Source organism: Rhyacophila brunnea, unplaced genomic scaffold (assembly GCF_057557595.1).
Source record: "Rhyacophila brunnea isolate RB1 unplaced genomic scaffold, BYU_Rbru_1.0 scaffold_22, whole genome shotgun sequence".
Lineage (NCBI taxonomy): Eukaryota > Metazoa > Arthropoda > Insecta > Trichoptera > Rhyacophilidae > Rhyacophila > Rhyacophila brunnea.
In genome coordinates, this window is record NW_028232882.1 from 28,245,563 (window position 1) to 28,270,144 (window position 24,582).

Below are 24,582 nucleotides of genomic sequence, written 5' to 3' on the forward strand. Positions count from 1 at the left end.
CAGACGACTTCGCACCAAAACCTCTCCAGTCTTCCAAATCCATTCGTTGAACATGGCCAGCCCAGTTTTATCGAGAATTTTTGATGGTTATGATTGTAATATTAATACTATCGACCGAAGGTACTTGATGGAATTTGAATTTAAATTCTGATGGATTTCAGTTTTGTACTATTCCATTTTAGTCGTTTTTTGCGACCCGGGTTTCGCCTTATGATTGTGTTGAGTTCCCTAAATTTAATTTGTTATTTTTCATATGTTATCTTTCCATTAAGAAAACAAAGAAAAGTAAATATTTTTTTTAATTCAACGATAAACGTAATTCATTGAACAGTTTCATCTGATTATTGCCTACGTATATCATAAAAAAATCTATCATTCAATTGTAATTTGATAGGTTCTCTAAACCTCATTAAATTTCACGATAATTATCCTAATTTATATGACCATAAATTATTTTTTATAGATTTTTTTTAATAGTTGATTGTATTAGTAAACTGTTTATTATTTAATAACAACGTTTTTACTTAAAAATCGATTACACATTTAAAAAATTCAATTTAAACAGGGTTATTTATTGTATATGCTAATTAAAATAACAAATTTCCATCTTTTAGAAACTCTTCGTCTGTGGCCACCTGTTGGCTTAGTGGACCGACAATGTACAAAGACATTCAGATTACCACCATCAAATCCAGGCCATCCTGGTTATACCGTAAGTTGAGTTGTCTAAAATACCATCACCATCTACCAAAAACTAATAAAACGAACCTAAAAACACCAAACTATATATTATCTAACGTTCTTAAATAACTATTAGTAGCCATTCTCAGCATGTTCGTTTCTTTTTTCAGATTCAAAAAGGTGATATTATCCAGATTCCGATATTCCCCATACATAGAGATCCAAAGTATTGGCCGAATCCAGAGAAATTCGATCCGGAGAGATTTTCAGATCAGAACAAAAGTTCAATTCACCCTTTCACGTTTTTGCCCTTCGGTGTTGGACCACGGGCTTGCATAGGTCAGTATTTTGGTAATTTTTCATCACAATAGTGAAGTTGCGTTAACATCACCTGTCATAGCGCAGTGGCTAGTGCAATGCAGTAGTCATACTATTGACATGTTCTTATTTTTATATTATTATGTGTTTTTAGATCTAGAGCATTCCTCTTTACTCTCCCCTGTTCCCCTGCAAAGTGCGCCCATCGGTCCATCCGACCTGGTCGCCATAAAAGCCAATTTTGTTACGTTTAAAAAAAGCTTCTTATTGCGGACGTGAAAATCTCTTTAACATTTTGTTTGTCCGTATTGTTTTAGCTTTATTTTTTGTACTATAAATGAGTATTCATTAATAATTAAAATCAGTTATTTTTGTTATCTCATCGTGTTCTTCTCTCCCATGTGCACTTTCCATTAGCAATTCTCTGTAAAATCAGTCAAAGCACACTTGACTGCATGATCCAAAATTTGGATATCTTTTCCTGAGACATTCCCAGACGTAAAAAAACTGCTTCATGATACGCCCGATTAATAAGTACTGAGTTTGGTGTGGGACGATTTGGTTTGGAAGGGTCTATGTTTCTGCTATGCATACAATGTTCAAAGTAGACGAACGTTCTCTTTTATAATAATTTTAATGTTTGTCTCACAGTCAAAGATATTTGCAAAATTCTCATGTAGAATTATAACACATCTCATTCTCGTGATCGTTAGGTACTCCAAGGTTCAAGAGATGAATCTGCGCAATCTTTAGAGCACAGTTGGTATATTCCATAACATAACTTAACTAAGTAGGTAATTACAATTTGCGACCCTTTGAATTTGCCAAAACCAATAACAGTAGGTGTCGGTTTTGATTCTGGATTTTCTTTTTTTTTCTGGTTATTAATTTAATTTCGATTTCTTTGAAAATTTTTCAATTATAATTTGACAATCACCTATATCATATCCATTTTTATTTTAGGAAACCGTTTCGCACTCATGGAAGTAAAGTTGCTGGCCTTCCATCTTCTTCGTCAGTTCGATTTGGTCATGACTCCAAAAACTGAATCACCGATCAAAATCCTGAGCCACATTGTCACTCTGACAGCAGAACATGGTTTCTGGATTGGAATCAAACGAAGAAATGCCACAGTATTGTAAATATTAGGAACATCCGATTGAGTAAATTATCAACGGTTAAATGATATTCAATTTTCACATAAGAGAGAAAAATAATATTATTCCATAACATCCTAGGATTGATTGATTGATTTATTTATTAATTTGTTATTTTATTTTGTTTATGTAGGTTATCCATTTTGTTACTGTTAATCCTTGGAAATCCATTCAAAAGAAATAAACCAAATAATGATAGTGTTTTTGTTTTTGTTTTTATAAATTTCCAATAAAGACTAAATATAGTGGTTATAAATAACAATTTATAACAGCCAAATCTTGCCCCTTTTGCTTCTTATAACCTGTTTTGGAGATAATACAGTTAGAGGAGAAGTCTCAGAGTAATGGAGGCAAGGAAGAGTTTTTTTCAATTTGCCTGTGCACAGTTAACTAATACAGACGGCCGCCTCCGTGCAAAATTCAAAAAAGCGCCGCTCTCCAACCCAATTGAAAAAACCTACATACAAATTTAATTTAAAGACCAAAAGTTTACATGGATTCACGATCTGGGAGAAATGAGTGTAGCTGGATTTGATTGTAGGGTTTGAAAACCACTGTTTAAAATCAATACATTATCATCAATGGGATAGTTTGACATAAATAGAATCGTATTAAACTGCCATTGCATAAACATATTCACAGTGATGGCTTTATGGATGTAGAGGTCCGAGGCACTGACTGATGTTAAGGCTCCTAACGATGAAAAATAAAATAAAAAACCAGGAATTCCAACCTACCTAGTAAAAATATGAATATATCTATCTCTTTCCTAAAATCAAATCCTATAACGAAAAATAGTTTTAATTGACAGATAATATTATATACCTATTAGTGATGCGTACCTTTTTGATGGGTTATGTTATATATATATATATATGCATTTTTGGTGTTAGTTTCAGGGATTGTGTTATGCTGGGTCATAATTCACTAGATACTGAAATTTGATAAATACACTTCGTTTTAAGATTGTATAGTAACATTTTTCAACATATAATATAACTAACGATCTTAGTCGATATCAAACCTTTCAACCAAGCAATTCACAATAAATAATCTCCCAATTGAGTAATCGTTCCTCGCATACTGCGTTTGTCCGCGATATACATTAAACTAACAAAATAATAAAACCATACTAAATAGATATAATAGAACCATAAAATTATTTTCTTAATCAATTGTGTGTCCATATCGAATCAAAGTAAACTTAGTTGTTGGACTTCATACCAAATTAAAATATGTAACGAACAACTAGAAAATAATGGTGATTTGAGCTCTTTCGAGGCCCCCTTTAAAATATTCTGACGAATCGATAGCATCATCTGCGTCAAATAAAATTACTCGAGCGTATTCACACATAAATTAGGCCCATTTCAGACGGGACACCGGTGTCGCGCTCGATATAATAACGGGGCCTTTGTATTTTGTTTCTGAACGCCCCAGATTTAATGAGTCAACGCATAATTTCGCGTTATAAATTAGAACATAAAACTGGCTGCGGTAATAAAAACAAGTGTATCGGCGGCTTGAGAATGTAGCGGCTGACGGAAAAGTGTACCGGACACGTGTTGACTCATTAGCTCTAGGGCATTCATAAACACAATACAAAGGCCCCTTTATTAGAATACAAAGGCTTCATATATTATATCGAGCGCGACACCAGTGTCCCGTCTGAAACGGGCCTTAGTGGCATAATATAAAAAAAAAACAAAAAGTAAATTATGGTATAACAAAAAAAAAAGAATTATTCGTCAGCGAATTGTAATTTGGTAACCCCAGACACTGTTATCATTTTTATGACATTATATAATTGGAGACATTATATCCAGGCCAGCTGTACTATCAATAACAATAATTGACAATCAGCAAGCGAAGGTTACAAGCATGTCGTGTCTGGCAATGACCTCTTCAAAAGTGTTGTGAAAAATAAATTTACTTGAATAATTATTGATAATCCTGTGAAGGTAAGAATTATTATGTATTAATGTCTATCAGTGACGTCCCGTGGGGGTAGGCAGATTGAGCGTTGCTTAGGGGCGGCAGTTACTCGAAGGGCGGCAAATCGAGGAGAATCATTCAATATATGAAGCCTCTAGTTTCAAAAGCCCCTAAAACGACTTTTGGCAGTTCTGAGAAAAATGAGAAAAAGTCATATCTATTGAATGCGTGAACATTAGGTATTTATTATTTGATTTATACACTATAAAGAGTATAATATTTAGTATCTTTTACTCACTTTTTGCATATTTTACTGAGAGAATATATTAAAAATCAAATGATTTTCATTTTAGGGGACTTTGAAACTCAACTACCATTTTAGGGGCTTTTGAAATTAACATGTATGATTTTAGGGGGTTATGAAACTTACATTATAGCAATGACGCATGAGGAATTTGCAAGGCGTCATGTGGTTATATTTCTTGGAGAAAAAAAATATATGTTTTGTACAAATTAAAAAAATATTTATTCGAAGTAACTAAAATTAACAATATAAATTATGTTAACGATATGGAAATTACTATTGTATACATACATATATATTTAAAAATATTACAAATAATATTGAAATAGAACAGTTGTCTATACTTATATATAAAAATGAATGTTTGTTTGTCCCGCATGCGTTCCTATACCATTCATCCGATTGCGATGAAACTTTCGTGAGTTGCTGTGTGCATACCCGCAAAAGTTTGTAAATTAGAAAAATTATCATCTTCTTCTTCATTCTATCTTCTTTTATTCGTATGGTTCCTATACCATTCATTCGATGCACACCCGCGAAGATTTCTGAATTGTAAAAACTATCTTCTTCCTCTTCTTCTTCATTCTATCTTCTATTGTTCGTATGGTTTCTATACCATTCATCCGATTGCGATGAAACTTTGGTGAGTTATTTTGTGCACACTCGTAAAGGTTTCTGAATTAGAAAAATCATATTCTTCTTCTTTATTCTATCTTATTTTATTCGTATGGTTCCTATACCATTCACCCGATTGCGATGTAACTTTCGTCAGTTGTTGTGCGCACAACCGCAAAGGTTTCTAAATTAGAAAAATTATCATCTTCTTCTTCTTCATTCTATCTTCTTTTATTCGTATGGTTCCTATACCATTCATTCGATGCACACCCGCGAAGATTTCTGAATTGTAAAAACTATCTTCTTCCTCTTCTTCTTCATTCTATCTTCTATTGTTCGTATGGTTTCTATACCATTCATCCGATTGCGATGAAACTTTGGTGAGTTATTTTGTGCACACTCGTAAAGGTTTCTGAATTAGAAAAATCATATTCTTCTTCTTCATTCTATCTTCTTTTATTCGTATGGTTCCTTTACCATTCATCCGATTGCGATGAAACTTTGGTAAATTATTGTGTGCATATTCGCAAAGGTTTCTGAATTAGAAAAACCATATTCTTCTTCTTTTTTATTTTATCTTATTTTATTCGTATGGTTCTTATACCATTCATCCGATTACGATGAGACTTTCATGAGTTGTTGTGCGCATGCCCGCGAAGTTTTCTAAATTAGAAAAATCATCATCTTCTTCTTCTTCATTACATCTTCTTTTATTCGTATGGTTCTGAAGCTGCAGAATAATAGCGATCAAATATCTATTGTTTAAGATATCAAATTACTCTGCTGTAATATATTCCCAGCGAATCAATTTCCAGCAAACAATCTTAGCTAAATCAGCAAGTTGTTTGGGGACATTAGATACGGTATATTATTACATCATATCACAGCACATTATACCATTATGGTGTATTAGCCAAATAATCATTTTTATAGTATCATATTTTCTTACAACTGTAATAACAAATAATATTTCATTTCTTTACTCGATTTAAAACGCTGATTCTATAATTAGTCTAATATGATTATGTACCAGAATTTAATGTTAATGTATTACTTTTTATTGTATAAATAACGAAGAATAATTTATCTAGATGTCACTCGAATCCAAGTACCTAGCTCGTAACTGTCATTGTATAATATACTATTGTACCAATATGCTGCTAATAAATCTCACCCTGCTACATCGTATACTTCATTATCATCATCCTCAATCTACACATCGAACACCACACTAGTGACCCAACAGTTTCTATACCATTCATCCGATTGCGATGAAACTTTCGTCGGTTGTTGTGCGCACACTCGCAAATGTGTTTCAATTAGAAAACCATCGTCTTCTTCTTCTATCTTCTTGTATTCGTTCTTATACCATTCATCCGATTGCGATGAAACTTTCGTCAATTGCTGTGCGCACACCCGCAAAGGTTTCTGAATTAGTACAACCGTCTTCTTCTTCTTCATTATATCTTCTTTTATTCGTATGGTTCTTATACCATTCATCCGATTGCGATGAAACTTTCGTCAATTGCTGTGCGCACACCCGCAAAGGTTTCTGAATTAGTACAACTGTCTTCTTCTTCTTCATTATATCTTCTTTTATTCGTATGGTTCCTATACCATTCATCCGATTGCGATGAAACTTTGGTGAGTTATTGTGTGCACACTCGCAAAGATTTCTGAATTAGAAAAACCATATTCTTCTTCTTCATTATATCTTATTTTATTCGTATGGTTCCTATACCATTCATCCGATTGCAATGAAACTTTCGTGAGTTGTTGTGTGTATACCCGCAAAGGTTTGTAAATTAGAAAAATTATCATCTTCTTCTTCATTCTATCTTCTTTTATTCGTATGGTTCCTATACCATTCATCCGATTGCGATGAAACTTTCGTCGGTGGTTGTGCGCACACTCGCAAATGTGTCTCAATTAGAAAACCATCTTCTTCTTCTTCTATTCTATCTTCTCGTATTCGTATTCGGTCCTATACCATTCATCCGATTGCGATGAAACTTTTGTCAGTTGTTGTGCGCACATTTGCGACGGTTTCTGTATTAGTACAAACATCTTCTCTTCTTCTATTCTATTTTCTTCTATGCGTATGCGTTCCTATACCATTCATCCGATTGCGATGAAACTTTTGTCAGTTGCTGTGCGCACACCCGCATGAAGAAAAAAAAGAAGATGGTTGTACTAATTCAGAATCCTTCACAGGCGTGCGCATAATAACTCACAAAAGTTTCATTGCAATCGGTTGAATGGTATAGAAACGCATGCAAATAGAATAAGATAGAATATAAGAAGAAGAAGAAGAAGAAGATGGTTGTACTAATTCAGAAACCTTTGCAAGTATGAGCACAGCAACCGACGAAAGTTTTATCGCAATCGGATGAATGGTATAGGAATGCATACGAATAGAAGAAGAAGAAGAACATAGTTGTACTAATTCAAAAATCTTTGCGGGTGTGCGCACAACAACTGACAAAAGTTTTATTGCAATCGGATGAATGGTATAGGAACCACACGAATAAAAGAAGATAGAATGAAGAATAAGAAGAAGATGGCTTTTCTAATTCAGAAACCTTCGCGGGCGTACGCACAACAACTCACCAAAGTTTCATCGCAATAGGATTAATGGTATAGGAACGCATACAAATAGAAGAAGAAGAAGAACATGGTTGTACTAATTTAAAAATCTTTGCGGGTATGCGCACAACAACTGACAAAAGTTTCATCGCAATCGAATGAATGGTATAGGAACCACACGGATAAAAGAAGATAGAATGAAGAAGAAGATAGTTTTTCTAATTCAGAAACCTTGGCAGGTGTGCACACAATAACTCACCAAAGTTTTATCGTAATCGGATGAATGGTATTGGTATAGTGTACATTTATAATTATTTATATTCTAGTTAGTGGCTGTCTCTACTTTATATTTTGTTATTATGCATTTTTAAATATTTGTATATAAAATAATATGTTGGTAAAACCGGTCCTGTGGGTCTATTCTATTGTTTTCGAACACTAAATTGATAAATAGTATCAAACTTAGGGTAGGTTTGTATCAAAATATTAGCACTTATTGTAACAATTACACGAAGCCGGTTTTTATTGTTGCAATAAGTGCGATATTTTAACAGCAGCAAGATAGGTGCTGTTAAAATATAGCACTTATTGCAACAATAAAAACCGGCTTCGTGTAATTGTTACAATAAGTGCTAATATTTTGATACAAACCTACCCTAAGTTTGATAATATTTTTCACTTTATCACTTTAGCGGTCGATAAGCATAGAATAGACCCACTGATTATTAATAAAATATGTGAAAAAGTATTAAGTCAATAGGTACATATTTTACATTTTCAATGGTAAACTGTAATTATTTGACTCATTGGGCTTACATTTCGGCACATTAATCAGTTCAACATTCATTATAAATATTGAACATACTATTAACCTATAGAGCGATCAACACGAAGTCACTTTAATTAATTTGTTCAGGCAGACATATTGAAATCCGTATCACATGACCATCAGAACAGCCGCTGATTGGCTTATTCATTTTAGGGGAATTTGAAATTCACACGCCAACTGTTTTAGGGGGTTTTGAAATAAAGCCTAATTTTTGATAATAAATATTGACGGTTTTAGGCCTTTTTTGAAACTATAACTTTGTCCAACATATAGAGGACAAAAACATATCTCTAACTCAAATTTTTATGAAACCCGTTTTAGGGGCTTTTGAAACTAGGCGCTTATATATATATATACATGAATAGGTACCTAACTTTAGTAATAACGGAAATATCTTTCCATTAAAAAAAATCAGCTCACAAAGCTCAGCAAACAAAATGTATTAATTAGCAAACAAGGTTTAACAAGACTGTATTTTTTTCGTCGGGTTCGCGATGTCTAGTTTACTTCCGTTGTCTTTGGACATCACTCCTTGATGACCAGCAATAACACGTGCAGATTTGCGAATTATATTTGAATTAAAGGTAGGTACATACTTAGGTACCTAATTAATTATTCCAAATATTTTTGTCAGTCATTCGCGAGTTTTGAAAGTTGTCAGGTGTATTTTTAAATAAAATATCTCAAACTGTGGACTCGCAATATTGTCTATTGAAGTAGAGATGACATTTAAATTAAATTTTGTGTTATAAATTTTGTTAATAATGTATTTCTTAGATATTGAAGTCATGAAAGGATAATAAAAAATACTGCATAATGGGGTGGCATTTTGACACTGCCTAGGGGCAGCATTTTGGGGCAGCCTAGGGACGTCACTGATGTCTATATACTGATTATAAAATTTATATTAGTATAAATCATAGATATAGATAATTATTATGACGTGTTACAGTTTCACAATAATAAATAAATGGTATTATTTATCATTCCATGATGTACCTAATTTGTTTAATTGTATTATATAGATCAGGGGTAGTCAATCTGGTCCCTACCGCCCACTAGTGGGTGTTCTAGCTTTCATGGTAGGCGGTAGGGGTTTTAAAAACATTCTCATTGTGTTTTTATAAAATTCCAGATTTAGGTTTTAGTGCTGTCATATTAAAGAACGAAACCGCCTGAATATTTCCGAAAGAGGAGACCTTCGTTTCTTCCTCACAAAAATTGAGACAGATATCCAGTATTTAGTTTCGCATCATTAGCCTCAGGGATCTCATTAATAATTTAATTAATTAAATGTAATTTCATCAGACTTCAGATTCCATATAATATAAATAAGTATAAATAAACGATAGATTTAACAACAGTACATAAGTTGTTTTATAAAGATTTATTCTGTCAAACTTAGCGAAAGTCTGACATACGGTATTTGGTAAATAATTATTATTATATGCTTTAACTTGTATTGCTGTAACTCTGTTTTATAAAGTAAATTTACTTCCCTACTTTATAAAACACCATTACTGTGGAACCGGTTGGCGGTTAGAAAATTTTACTACTAACAGAAATACAAAAGTTGGCGGTAGATATAAAAAGATTGTCAAAAAAAAGATAGATGCTAGTTAAGCTGTGATTATATTATAATGCACGTCGCGTACTCTCACGCTGTCACGGCGACAGATTTAGTCTATGGTTTCGTCATTTTACAGGATATTTCGAACAGTCACCATCTTTGTAAATTCAATGATGGAAAGTGCCAACTCCAATGTATTAGTATTTTGAATTATTATTCATTATTCATGACAATTCCAATTAATTTTAACAGTTTCTACGTGTGCGTACGTTAAAATTACTTGCAATATTACAGCCATAGATAATATATTTTGAACAGAATCCAACCTGCAGACCATAGGTAATTTCACTAGGTACTGTTCGGTTATACGGAATACAGCGGAAAACGCATTTTGAAAATACCCGATATACTGGATTATTTGTTAGTTTGGGTTAGTTTGGGTTAGTTTAGGTTAGGTTAGGTTAGTTTAGGTTAGGTTAGGTTAGGTTAGGTTTGGTTAGGTTAACTTAACAAATAATCCAGTTTATCGGCTATTTTCAAAATGTGTTTTCCGCTGTATTCCGTATAACCGAACAGCACCTTTCACTATTATGGAAAATACATAGTCCCAACCGCGGAAGACAAAAAACAAGTGATTTTGACATAAGTCGAAAATGTGTAGGCATGTAGAAAATGATAAAAAAACGTTCATTGATTCATGCCGGTGTCGATGCAGTGCGGTACGTATGAGGTGACCTCATTGTTGTTCTGGTGATAACGGCAGATTTTGCTAACTAACAATGTTCGTTTAAAGGTTCAAAATATGCTACGGGATGGAAGCATCAGTCTGATAACATTTTAAACACCAAGAAAAACGAAATTACACACTTTTTTCCCATAGCGGCAGCTTTCTGTGACTTCACGTATTTATAGTGCGCGACGTGCATCATAATAATATAATCACAGCTCTAGTATATTTCTTAATTAAACAGAAACTGCTGATAATTTCAAAACTATTTAAGATATTGCAATGAGTGAGGTGGAATTCTATTTCATCATCATCATCATCATCAGTCGGCGTCGGTCCACTACTGGATGAAGGTCTCCCCTAGCTTCCTCCACTCTTCTTGGTACCAAGTTCTTTGTTACCACGTACATTGAACGAACTTTATGAATTTGTCTATTCAGCGGGTCTTAGGGCTAAAAATGTGTTACAATATACTTCCGTTTACTCGTGTTGCGCCCGGGGACCTGTGACGGACTGACCTCAGGCGGGACTTTACGTTAATTAAAATTGCACATTTCATTTATAAATGTAGCGCACAGTTTTCCGTCGTCCAATCAGCGTAGCCGAATCTTCCAAGGTCCAACAACATCTCAGATGATTTTATCTATGTTTCCTTTAGCTCCAGTTGACAACCGTCACAATGTTCACCACTACAGACTTTATCATTTTGGGAGTATCAATTCTGGTATCCCTGTACTTTTTGGGAAATAGAAGCACACGGCATTTTATCAATACGGGAATCCAGTACATTAATCCAGTGCCATTCGCTGGAAACACATTTAAAGTAATTGCTGGGAAAGAACATTTAAATGACGCTTTCAAAAGGACGTATGACACCTTTCCGGATGAAAAGTAAGAAACATTATAATATTATAACATTGATTTGGAAATCCCGTGTTTCTATTATCATTAGTGAATTGAGTGTTATTTATGGATTGGTGTTGTCTCAATTTTTCAACATTCCATTTCTTTCATGACTCCACTGGGAGTAGCGGGTGTAAAATGTTTAGTTGTGATTATATTGAGATGCATGTCGCATACTGTCACGCTGTCACAGCGACAAATAATTTAATCTATGGTGTCGTCATTTTGCAGAATATTTTGAACGAACACGATCTCTGTAAATTCAATGATGGAGTAACCTAGTAACGAGTCTCTTTAAATTCAATAATATTTTTAACGGAACCCAACCCACAGACCATATATAATAGACAAGATTCTTATAGTGTCAACCATCAAAAAAACACGTGAATTGACATGATTCAAAAAAGTGTAGACATCTAGAAAATGATAAAAACGTTCAAAACGTCATTCAGGTGTCGATACAGCGCGGTTCAACGTGAGGTGACCTCATTGTTGTTTTGGTGATTTCGGCAGATTTTGCTAACTGACAATGTTCGTTTAAATTGTCAAAATGTGCTACGGAGTGGAAGCATCAGTCTGATAACATCTTAAACACCAAGAAAAACGACATTACACACTTTTTTCCCATAGCGGCAGCGTGCTGTGACGTTACGTGATAGTCCGCGACATGCACCATAATATATTTCGCGTTTAACTTACGGAATCCGAGTCGGGTAATGCCAACCTACAAAAACGATACTCGTGTCTGAACGTCAGTACATTCTGTAAACATATTTCAACACCGCACGTCTCGCTCGCAATGCCAATCTATACCATATAATCAGAAAACTAACGGATTTTTTTATTCTGAGAATATTGAACAATTGAAAGTCATATAAACGGAAGCTACTTTAGTGCAATTTAACCACATCGTACTGCCTTACTCCCATCAGTAAAGTTATTAAAATATGCACTAAAGAGAAAATTAATTTAAGACTTATTGTTTGATTTTTTTAGATATGTGGGATTTTTCAATTTCTCCCAGCCCTGTTTGGTCATAAAAGACTTAGATTTGCTAAAGCAAGTGAATGTCAAAGACTTCGATCACTTCACGGACCATACTACACTATTCGGAGTGCAAGAATCTGACCCACTATACTTCTACAATTTATTTAATCTTAAAGGTAGGAAAACAAGACAAGTGACAATAAATTTTATTATGTATGGATTATTTTTCCACCTTTTTAGAGCTCAAAACCATTCACTGTAAAGCATATTCTTGAAGTGCCATTAACTGTAGCAGATGTTAGTCGAATTTCGGAACTAGCAAAAAACTGCAAAACTGCTAGTAACGAATACCATCTCTAAGTCAAGATTTACATATTATTCTACTTATATAACTTACTGTTTCGACTGCTTAAAATCAAACAACATTATTTACAAAAAAATTTTAGATAACGTTATTTTACATTCTCGGCTACATGATAGTCAAACAACTTTATGTCAATCTTTTCTAGTTGCTTATTGAATCGTCAGTAAAGTTTCACGTTAACTACATAAAGTAACCCTTGTTTTTTTTAAAACCACACCTATAAATTTTAACAACACTATAAACAAGATAAATGTACAATACACAATAAATTATAAAATATGAACATTAGGTTTCAAATAAACATATCCTTTGTTGAGTTACAAGAAACTAAAAAAACGTTTTTGACTGTCCTGTAAAGTTGCACTTTTGTAGATAGTGTTGTTTGACATTAAGACTCGGTTTGATCCCTATTACCCATCATTAATAAAAATGCTCTAGCTTATATTGAAGACTGTACTATATTTTTATCTGATTTAGGCGATAGGTGGCGAGACATGAGAACCATGTTAAGTCCTGCTTTCACGGGATCCAAGATGAAAGAAATGATACCCTTCGTTGAAAAATGTGCAGAACGCATGACGGATTATCTAAAACAGGACACCAATAATTGTTTCTCAAAGGGTATGCAATGCTTGTTTCAATAATTGCTCTTTACTGCATAATGTATTGGTAACACATTAGTATATTATCATGTTAAATTGAATGAGTAATTCCGATTTTATCAACTTAATACAAGTAACATAACCTAATTACCGTTTCTTGCATTTGACCATTTTAAATTCATCTGAGAAAATACCCGTTTGCTATAGCAATTAGATATTGTTATGCTTAAAATAAATGAAATTAGCTTGAAAATGTTTTTGGTCTCTTTTTCCGGGAATAATTCGAATATGCCTTGACCTAAACGTCTTATTTGTATTTATTGAATAATCGTGGATTTAGCTGACCCGTGCGGGACAATCTATTTTTGCTTAAGAGCATACATAAGTGAAACGGGAAATAATTTTCAACAGTAGGTGGCCAATCGGCGACCGACAATCAAGGTGTAAGCACGTCAATTTGTTTTATGATGGCGTCGGAGGAATATATTCTTAAATCGTGTAAAGAAGCCTAAAAAACGTTACACATGTACTTGAAAAATAAAACACGTAATGAAAATACTATTATTATTACTAATATAACAATAAACATAACATTAAATGGACGCATGTTGAATTTTTATGACAAATTATATTTCATTTGCACAATCCGCGCATCGCTTAGTCACGATCTTTTTAGACCATGCCTCAACTGAAGCCTTAAGAAGAGAGACATTCCGCAAAAAATGTATATAAATATACATATTAGGTGGGTTTATTTGTGGATTTGTTATATTTTAAAAATAATATTATAAAAATACGAAATAAAATATAATAGGTTGATTGGTTATATAAGTTAGATATAGTATTCGTGGTCAGTGTTTATTATCCTTTTGGTGAGTGTACACAGTGCCTTTTGATGCCGAGAGGCGAACACCGGGTCGCCAAAAACGACTCAAATAGAATAGCACAATATAATCCATTATAATTTATTATACGATCAGCGCTCGAAATGGAAAAGTTAACGAACCGGAACGCTCGACAAATTTTCGGAAGATATTTACATAGTCATCAAATCGCGTGTGTATTTTATGAAAATAAGTGTGTCAGATTTTCTATTCTATGACCTATCTAGCTCAGACGCTCAACATATTTTTTCCATGAGACGGAGCGATAATTTTACAAATTTCACGAGCCGGAACGGCGCTCCGGTGCGTTCCGTTCCATTTCGAGCCCTGTATACGATATTCATTTTTCAGGAGATTATCGTGAAATAGAACTAAAAGATTTCTTGACCAAATACTCAAATGATGTTATAGCCTCGTGTGCCTTCGGAATTGAATCGGATTCATTGAACGAACCAAATAATACTTTTTACAAGATGTCCGAAAAAGTTACACAATTTAAAGGATTTGAAATAGCAAAGATGGCTGGTCTTTCAATGTTTCCTGGTCTTATGAGGGTAAGACTTGTATTGTAAGGCGTATTTTAATTGTGACAGACACTATGGTATACTTACTTAATTTATCCTTGAAGGTTTCCATTGAACTAATTTAGAATGTTATTCATACGTAATTGTTTTCATTGAACTAAGGCTACAATAATTTACAGGTGGTGTTGGTTAGTTTTTAAAATTTAATTAAACCCTGCAAACCAATAAAAATAATAGTCAAAAAATTCTCGTCTATTTATAAAATATCTAAAATTATGCCATTAAATAATACATAGTTTTTTTAATATTTTATAGATAGAATAATATTTTTTATTTATTATAATTTGATTTAGGCAAGGCTTAACGGCCCACATGCCCAACGTAGGTCAAAATGGAGCTTTTATGGTATTTTCAAAACATTAGCCCGAACATTCCTTAAACGTTGTAGATAATATATTTATATCATTTTGAAGCCTTATTATCCTTCATATTTATTTTACACATTTGATGACTGCATAAAGTATTTTTATTACATAAAATAGTATTCTTTTAAACTTCTTATGTTTTAGAATATAGTCATATTTCTGTACATCCATGTGCAGTGGTGTTAAGATTATTTAGATTAAATAATTTTTAAACGCATTTATAAAACCATTAGTAAAATTTATGTTGGCATTATTATAGTGAAATGTTTACGATAAAAAATTATATTTATAATCTCTGTGATCCCAAATTTAGTTTAAGTTACACTATTTAAGTCGGACCTTAACAGCCTATCTCCACCCTTCGCACTCTTGGTAGGCTTGTATCGAAGTATTGACATTTATTATAACAATTGCATGAGCTAGCCATCTAAATAATCAAAACTGTCTATCTCGCTCTAAAATTTACCACAGCCAAAAGAGGTGCTGAAAAAATATGCCTAGCACGTATTGACAGTTAACACAATGAAATAAAATTGTGCATATGTTTAAGTTCCAACGAGAAGAGAGTTTTTTTATTTTTATAGCATGATAATTCTCAATCCGTAATTAAAAACATTATGTTAAAATCAAAATGAATTAAAACTACTAAGTAGTTATCTAGATAGAAACTTATTAAACTTCCTCGCCTACTTTATGTATCAAATCATAACGAACGTCTATTTATTTTATTTATGAACTTTATTTCATTCGACAATGCGGTGCCAACTTGTCCTTGCGTCCCGTTGTCCCAGTTAAAGATTGCAATACCGGTATCTCAAAACCGGTGTTCAATTATTTATCGCTACCGAAATACCGGTTTCAAAAATCCAAAATATCGGTATTTTCTGTATTAAAAAAGCATACACATTAATATTTTTTGAAAATGAATTGAGTTTTTTTCATTACTAACTACTATACTGTACTTATATTAAATTTAGTGTACAGATTAATGCTGCCAAACCGCAAATATATCTACTGAAACCAACAAAAGTTAAGTAATAATAAAACAAAATCCCTCTAATATACTTATTGAATTGTCGCGATGAATTAACATATTTCGAAAAAGAAAACATTCGTGGCAAATATATCCAAATATTCTATAACTATTGATCCAACATTGATAGTGCATCCAAAAAACGTTGAATTTGAAAGTAATTTTCCTGTATCTGGACTTTCGACTGAAGTTTTTGTAAAAATTAGTAGTTATAAAATATTATGATCCATACATATTTATAAAGGTCAATAAGGTAGGTTCTTTAGGTTGCTATAAAATAGTGTTTTCGATAACTATATTTATTGATGTAAGTACTTCTATTTCTTACTATAATATGTTTTGACAAATACCGGTATTCAATAAGAAATGCCGAAATACCGGTATTGATATATTCATTCGGTATTGCAATCCCTGGTCCCAGCGCCAGTCTATCGTATTGCTAAGTCTTCCTTTTCAATAACTAAATATAATTTAATTAATTCACCATGATAAAAAAAGTCACTCAACTTACATATTATTATATGCTTCGATATTAATACTTTGGACGCGGAAGACGCACACGGCGCGTAATGACCAGGCGGCCGATCGTTGTAATTAACGTGCATTTTAAAGGGGGCAATTAAAATCTCATTATCTATTCAGCAGCGAAAGCGTTAATATAAACCAAATTCATATACAATTTTCTTAATACGTACCTATTTATTATATCGTTTTCATTAGCTATTTAAAGTAAGCCTGATGCGAGATACAGTGGCCAACTTCTTCAGGTCAACAGTGACTGACATTATGAAATCTAGAGAAGATTCTGAAGTGATTCGGAGAGACATGATCCACCTTTTGATGCAGGCCGTCAAAGGATCCTTGCACGACGATAAAGAGGCCACAGGTATCAGCGAAGATATTGGTTTTGTAAGGGTTCTAGAAGAGAAGACAGAAAAGAAGATAACTAAACGAAGTAAATATAATTATTGTTTGGGTACTTGACCCTTGTTTTAGAATTAAGTCACTAAATTTCTGCGATTCGGTGCATAATGATATAAGATATTCGCTAATGGTCATTTATATTTATCTAGGGATCATAGTGTTGTGGATGAAGAAGTCGAGATTTGGTGGTTGCTCCAATGGATGGAGGAGCGAGTTTTATTTACAGCATAAGCAGTCAGTACAAGAGTATGTTACAGTAGTTATGTTACAACACTTATGATACTGTTCCGAGGTCCGAGTCTCGGTATAATGAGATGTTGTGCGGAGCGATACAGAGACTGAGACACTAACAGACCGGGAACTTATATTCGAGTGACGTTTCCAATGAATTATGATCCGCTATATATGTATGTACTCACACTCGAAATAATATCTTGAAAATAATATTTAGGAAATAATTATTATCGTTGAGTCAGCTACTCTATAATATGGAGTTTTTTTTCAATTAAATGAAAATCTTTATCTTATTAAACTACTAACAGCTATTTTGCCTGTCGCTCGACTAGTTTACTCGAATACTATAGAACTAATGCAGTAACAACCAATTTATTAAAATTATAGTGAAATCAGATATCCCATACAATGATTTTCCAAACTACTATATTTCATGTTAGTGATATCGATAATAAAATATATAAAAAAATCAGTGTCCTTGATCTATTTTCTGAGATAATTGAGGTAAAACGTAAGCGAATTAATAAGTTTTTCCACTTTTAATCGATTTAAAGTATTTGACGCGTGAACACCATGAGACTTCAAGACAGTATAGTTTAGTTAGACAACTATTCAGACTTGAATATAGATGCCTCAACCGAACTCCTAATTCTGATGATCAACCCTATATTATAATCGTTTTAATATTCCAGATTGGACGAAGGACGAAATAACAGCTCAAGTAGTGGTATTCCTTTTCGCAGGCTTCGACACAGTTTCCACCATGCTTAGTTTCATGTTTTACGAACTGTGCACAAATAGAGAAGCTCATGACCAGCTACAATCAGAGATAGATGAATATGTCAGGGAGAACAATGGAGCCATGGCTTCGTACAATGATCTTCAGAAACTAAAATATCTGGATATGGTTTGTTCTGGTATGATATACATACTAGTATTTTTCATTAATTGTTAAATTATAGATTACCTAGTCAATTTGTAATCAATGGATCTTTTGACATGCACTGAATTCAACCACATTCGTGTTTTAGGATGGACCCAGCTTACGACAGTTTCATAACCTAGAATTTAGTTAAGAATAGTTATATGTAGAGTTGGGTATTTCCCGAGAAAATCTCAATCTCGAGATTCGGGATTTCCCGAAATGATGAAATTTTGAATTCTCGAGATTCGGGATTTCCAAAATGAATTCTCGAGAATTCTCGAGATATCGAGAAATTAAAAAAAAACTGTAAAAAACCTAAAATCAGTGTAAAAACAGATAAATTCCAAAAAACTATGTTTTTTTTATTTATGTAAGAAGACAAACAAAATAGAAGTAAGAAAACAAAAATAATTTAAAACATTACTTAAATAGAATTTTTTAAAACACAGACTATCAATCACGTACCCTTTTGAGACACAAAAATCCCTGATGTTGCAAACATTGCGCTCATTTTGAGTCGACGTTGGCTTAATTGTGTTAAATGTCCCATCAATCAGTTTTTGAACATTTTGTGTTTCTGTCCACTTTTTTCATATAGAAAATCGTTTTTTCAATTAATATTTGATAATAAAGAAATCCCGAATCCCGAGAAAAGATTTTCGAGATCCGGGATAGAAAATCTCGAAAAATTCTCGAGAATTCCCATCGGGAAATTCCCGAAACCCAACTCTAGTTACATGAGAGACTAAAAAGTTTCGTCTGTTTTACTCTGTCTGCAAATTAGATTTTTAAATTGTAAACGATCACCTGCCCATTGTGAACTGGCCAAATTCCAAGAAGACAGGCCGCAGACCGTGATATAAAACGGTGGGATTCGTTAATACTTACGATGCTTGGGCAGTGTATTATTGTGTGTGTGGGCTATGTTGCATTGTGAACTCATACATGCGCTGTTTGTAATCGTATTTTTCAGATAAAAGCAATTCTCCACTACAAGTTTTGATTATTAGACCTTAGACCATACATAAAAAAACATGCACCGAGTCAGCTTTCATTTCACAAACGTATCACTTCTTCTTGACTTGGCTCAACGTCGCCAAGCATGTATACTCCAATATCTATTCAACTGGTTTCACAGCATAATAACATTATATCAGAATAATATTGGATAAATAAAATTGACCAAACATAGTATAAATTCAGCGCTCGAAATGGAAAAGTTTGTGAACCGGAGCGCTCGACAGTTTTCTTAAGATATTTACATAATTATCACATTTTATGCGTACTTTATAAAAATAAGTGTATTATATTTTCTAATATATGGCCTATCTAGCTCAGACGGTCAAATTATTTGTTCCACGAGACGGAGCGATAATTTTACCGATGTCACGAACAGGAACGGCGCTCCGGTGCGCTCCGGTCCATTTCGAGCCCTGAAATTGTACAATGTAAATATTGACTAAAGGCTCCGCGATCATTCAGTTTTTGTTAACACGTGTCACCAAAAGTGAAATACTCAATGCATTCCAAAATGGCGTCATACAGAAATATCATCGAAAGAAATAGGAATAGGAAAAAGAGGCGTTGGTGGATAAATTATTTAATATTAATATTAATACACTTATACTCGTTTAATCCTCGGTAGTCAGTACCTTAATTCGTAATTTAAGTTACGTATTTCATAAAAAATTTGTTTAATTTAAAATCATTTTTATTAATCGTGACAATAAGGAAAATGGATTGGATAAAAAAATACACTTTTATTTTCTAGAAAAAATCTATTTATTTATATTATGCTACTCGGTGCCAAAACACATTTTAAGATAATTCTAAAGATACTGATTATAAGCTATGTCTTTGACCATTCAAGTGTGATAAACATCCTACGAATAATGATTGCTTTATAATAATTATTGACCTAAGAATAAAGTAGTGTTTTTTTTTAAATTCGCCATTTCTTTTGGCATTCTCCAGTGGTTAAGCTACAACATACGGCCGTAGCCATAAATTAACAAACTAAAACTGAAGTTGGGAGTAAGATCATGATAACGCACGTGTTTGAACATGTACCGTTTAAAAAAAAAGATTTTTTTTCGGTTAGGTACATGTTCAAACACGCGCGTTAACATATTATTACTCCCTACTTCAGTTTTAGTTTGTCAATTTATGGCTACCGCCGTATGTTGTAGCTTAACCACTGGGGAATGCCAAAAGAAATGGCTTATTTCAAAAAAACACTACTTTATTCTTAGGTCAATAATTATTATAAAGCAATCATTATTCGTAGGATGTTTATCAGTTTTATCACACTTGAATAGTCAAAGACATAACTTATAATGAGTATCTTTAGAATTATCTTCAAATGTGTTAATATTGCCCATTTTTTGAATAATAAAATGCCTATTTTTTGTCAAATTTGGGATCACAGAGATTATCAATATATTTTGTTATCGTAAATATTTCACTATAATAATGTCGATATAAATTATACTGATGGTTTTATAAATGCGTTTAAAAATTAATAAATGTAAAAAAACACCACTGCACATTTATGTACTGAAATATGACTATATTCTGAAACATTAGAGCGAGAGGTTTAAAAGAAGACTATTTTATGTAATAAAAATACTTTATGCAGTCATCAAATGTTTAAAATAAATATAACGGATAATAATAAGGCTTCAAAATTATATAAATAGATTATCTACAACGTTTAGGGAATGTCCACGATCGTGCTTTGAAAATGCAATAAAAGCTCCATTTTGACCTACGCTGAGCATGTCCCCCCTTAATGTTAATCCCCGTCTTTCAGAAACTCTTCGTCTTTGGCCACCAGTTGGAGTAGTAGACCGACAATGTACGAAGACCTTCAGATTACCGCCATCAAACCCTCGCCATGTAGGCCATACAGTAAGTCCAGTTAACACATACATATAGTGCGAAATCTTTACGGTGATAGGCGGCTGGCTTGGAGAACTAGATCCCGTCCTCTCTCGTTTGAGTACTTACAAAACTTCGAAATCGAAAACCATAGACGCGATACGACACAAACGCCGCCGCCAGGTCTCACGTTAAAGATTTCGCAGTCTAGTATGTATGTTACACCGAATGTGCGAAATTAACTATTACATGAAATGGGCAAAATTTTGGCTAATTCATGTAATAGTCAAGCCTGTTGCCTTATTCATGAATTAGGTAAATTTTCTGCTGAGTACATGAATTCGCCAGGGTATGGAATTCTTAAACTGTCAACATGACAAAAGAAAAAGTAAATTTAATACGGATGGTTTTATTAGTTATAATTGGACATAATATAATATTATTATTATAAGGTTAGGTTAGGTTAGGTTTTGTAATTCTGAATTAAATTATTCAACTGAATGTCCATTTTGAGGTCAATAGGTCCTATCAAGTGTCAACAAACTATCACAAACATTCAATCGACCATTGCACGTTTGATACCCAAGCACGAATCAAATCGCGAAAATACTTTTCAATAAAATTCTTCCGTTATCATATTATAATAATTCTAGATTTTTTTTGCGCATAGTAAATGGATATGAACGTCATTGTAGTTATTGATTGGTATATTTTTATATTATAATCAATGACATTTGACACATTTGTTTAGTTTGATTAGTTGCAAAAAACACCACCGGAGCGCGACATCTATTTTGACCATAGATAATATATGTACATTTTGACCAATGCATGAGCATTTAATACATTTAGTTTAGTTGCAAAAAATACCACCGTAGCGCTACTATCTATTTTGTCCAATACATTCACGCACTCTTCAGATATTTTGTCTAATTCATGAGTAAGGCAATGGGCTTGCATTTTTCATGATTTAGGCAAAATTTTGCCCATTTCATGTAATATTCAATTTCGCACATTCGGCGTAACATGTACACAAGTACACATATTGTTTTTCAATTTGTGTGTGTGTCAGAGTAGGTATGGACCTAATAGGTTGAGCAAGTGGCTGACATCCATTTCTCGTAAAAACTAAAATCTGTTTATACAGATCTCCACTCTGTGGAGGCCCATATTATCATCTTATTAATTAGATCGACATTGTCAAAAAAAATATTTGTAAGTTCAATCAAAAAAAGTACAGGACAAAATATGAAACTATTTTTCTTCCATTTCTCACTAACTTACTATTGAATATTCTCAGCCGGTTTGTTATATTTTTCAGATTCAAAAAGGTGATGTTATCCAAGTTCCGATATTCCCTATACATAGAGATCCAAAGTATTGGCCGAATCCAGAGAAATTCGATCCGGAGAGATTTTCAGATCAGAACATAAGTTCAATACACCCCTTCTCGTTTCTGCCCTTCGGTGTTGGACCTCGTGGTTGCATAGGTCAGTATTTTGGTCATTTCCAATACAATAATTCCATTTACATCAACAGTGAAGTCCCGTGGGGGTAGGCAGATTGAGCGTCGCTTGGAGGCGGCACTTACCCAAAGGGCGGCAAATCGAGGAGAATCATTAGGTATACATAGAAAGCTACCTAAAATTAGTAATAACGGAAATATCTTTCCATTAAAAAAATCAGCTCTGGTTGAAAACAAAATATATTAATTAGGTACTATAAAAGTTTTAACAGGACTTTTTTTTCGGGTTTGCGATGTCTAGTTTACTTCCGTTGTCCGTAGATATCACGTTCTTGGTGAACAGCATTGACACGTGCACATGTACCCAATTTTAAATTTATCCAAATATGTTTGCCAGTCACTCGCGAGTTTTGGAAGTTGTCAAGTGTATTTTAAATGTACCTATCTGAAACCGTAGACCACAATATTGTCTATTGAAGCAGAGATGGCATTTAAATTTGATTTAGTTGTATTCCTGTATCTTGTTAGTAATGTATTCATATGACACATCTCTTCAATATATGACTCATGAAAGGATGATAAAAATTACTGTATAAAAAATGTGATGGCATTTTGGCACTGCCTAGGGGCGGCATTTTGTCTAGGAATGTCACTGTACATCATTCATCATTTTGCAAAAATCATGATCAGTTGTGTTGTAATATTATAGACGTATATATATTTTTTTTTCAATTAACACGCCGTGTTTTCTGATCAAGGCCACGAGTTTTTTTATGATCCTCTATGCTCTTCCCTTTTCTTCTTCAAATTACTAACACAATCCCATGTTTTAAGTTTGGTAAGTTAATCTACAGTCCTCTTCATTCTACATCTTTCCCGATTCATTCGTCAGCTTTTTCACCAGATTCAGCAAGTTCACTTTATTGCGGGCCGCGTGTCAAAACGCCAAACTCTTCAACTATTTCCAGTTGAATTCCTTCTGTTGCAAAACTGTGACAAGCAAGCATTTCTTCTTTCAGCTATTTTAACAACTACAATAAGCAACATAGTGAGTAAAATATGTACGTAATTTAATATAATGAACATTCTTAATTTCAGGAAACCGCTTCGCCCTTATGGAAATAAAGTTGTTGGCTTTCCATATTCTTCGTCAGTTTGACTTGGTCATGACTCCAAGAACTGAATCTCTGATCAAAGTCCAGAGCCATATTTTCACGTTGACAGCAGAAAATGGTTTCTGGATTGGGATCAAACCAAGAAATACAACAGTACCTCTCGCTTAAATTTAGGCAGACATGCCATCACGATCAAATCCAGTAATTCTTAATAAAAGCTCAAAATATTGAATTTGTGTGCAAATGGATTGGTCTCTACATGCAAACTGGATTTAAGAATAGTAAAATTAAATATTTAAATATTTTAATAATTATACCTTTTTATCCAATAAAATTCTTCATATTATGTTAACGGTAATTGAATATTTAGAATGACAACTTTCTGATATATCTATATTAAATTAGTTATTCTGTGATCAATTCATTTTTTGTAGTATGAATTATATAATAAATACTTAATCAACGACCGAAAGTACTTTGATTTTATTTAGTTATGTTACTGAAGATGTAAACAATGAAATAAGGAACTCGACTAGCCCATTAAAGATCCCGATCCATTTGCATCGAGCAATGGGGAAGGGTGAAGGTAGACTGT

General features: G+C 33.2%; 1 protein-coding gene across 1 annotated transcript in view; it reads left to right on the forward strand.

The window, feature by feature from the left end:
• Positions 1–24,276, forward strand: part of LOC147070300 (uncharacterized) — a 35,682-nt gene extending 11,406 nt beyond the window's left edge. The window contains exons 8-19 of the mRNA XM_085949944.1: positions 615–712; positions 852–1,020; positions 1,963–2,138; positions 11,381–11,613; positions 12,622–12,788; positions 13,454–13,597; positions 14,814–15,016; positions 17,165–17,399; positions 18,295–18,519; positions 21,340–21,437; positions 22,729–22,897; positions 23,971–24,276. Of these exons, the coding sequence (XP_085806070.1) occupies positions 615–712; positions 852–1,020; positions 1,963–2,138; positions 11,381–11,613; positions 12,622–12,788; positions 13,454–13,597; positions 14,814–15,016; positions 17,165–17,399; positions 18,295–18,519; positions 21,340–21,437; positions 22,729–22,897; positions 23,971–24,155 (2,102 nt within the window). The 3' untranslated portion in view covers positions 24,156–24,276. The remainder of the gene's footprint in view (positions 1–614; positions 713–851; positions 1,021–1,962; positions 2,139–11,380; positions 11,614–12,621; positions 12,789–13,453; positions 13,598–14,813; positions 15,017–17,164; positions 17,400–18,294; positions 18,520–21,339; positions 21,438–22,728; positions 22,898–23,970) is intronic.
• Positions 24,277–24,582: the final 306 nt, after the last annotated feature.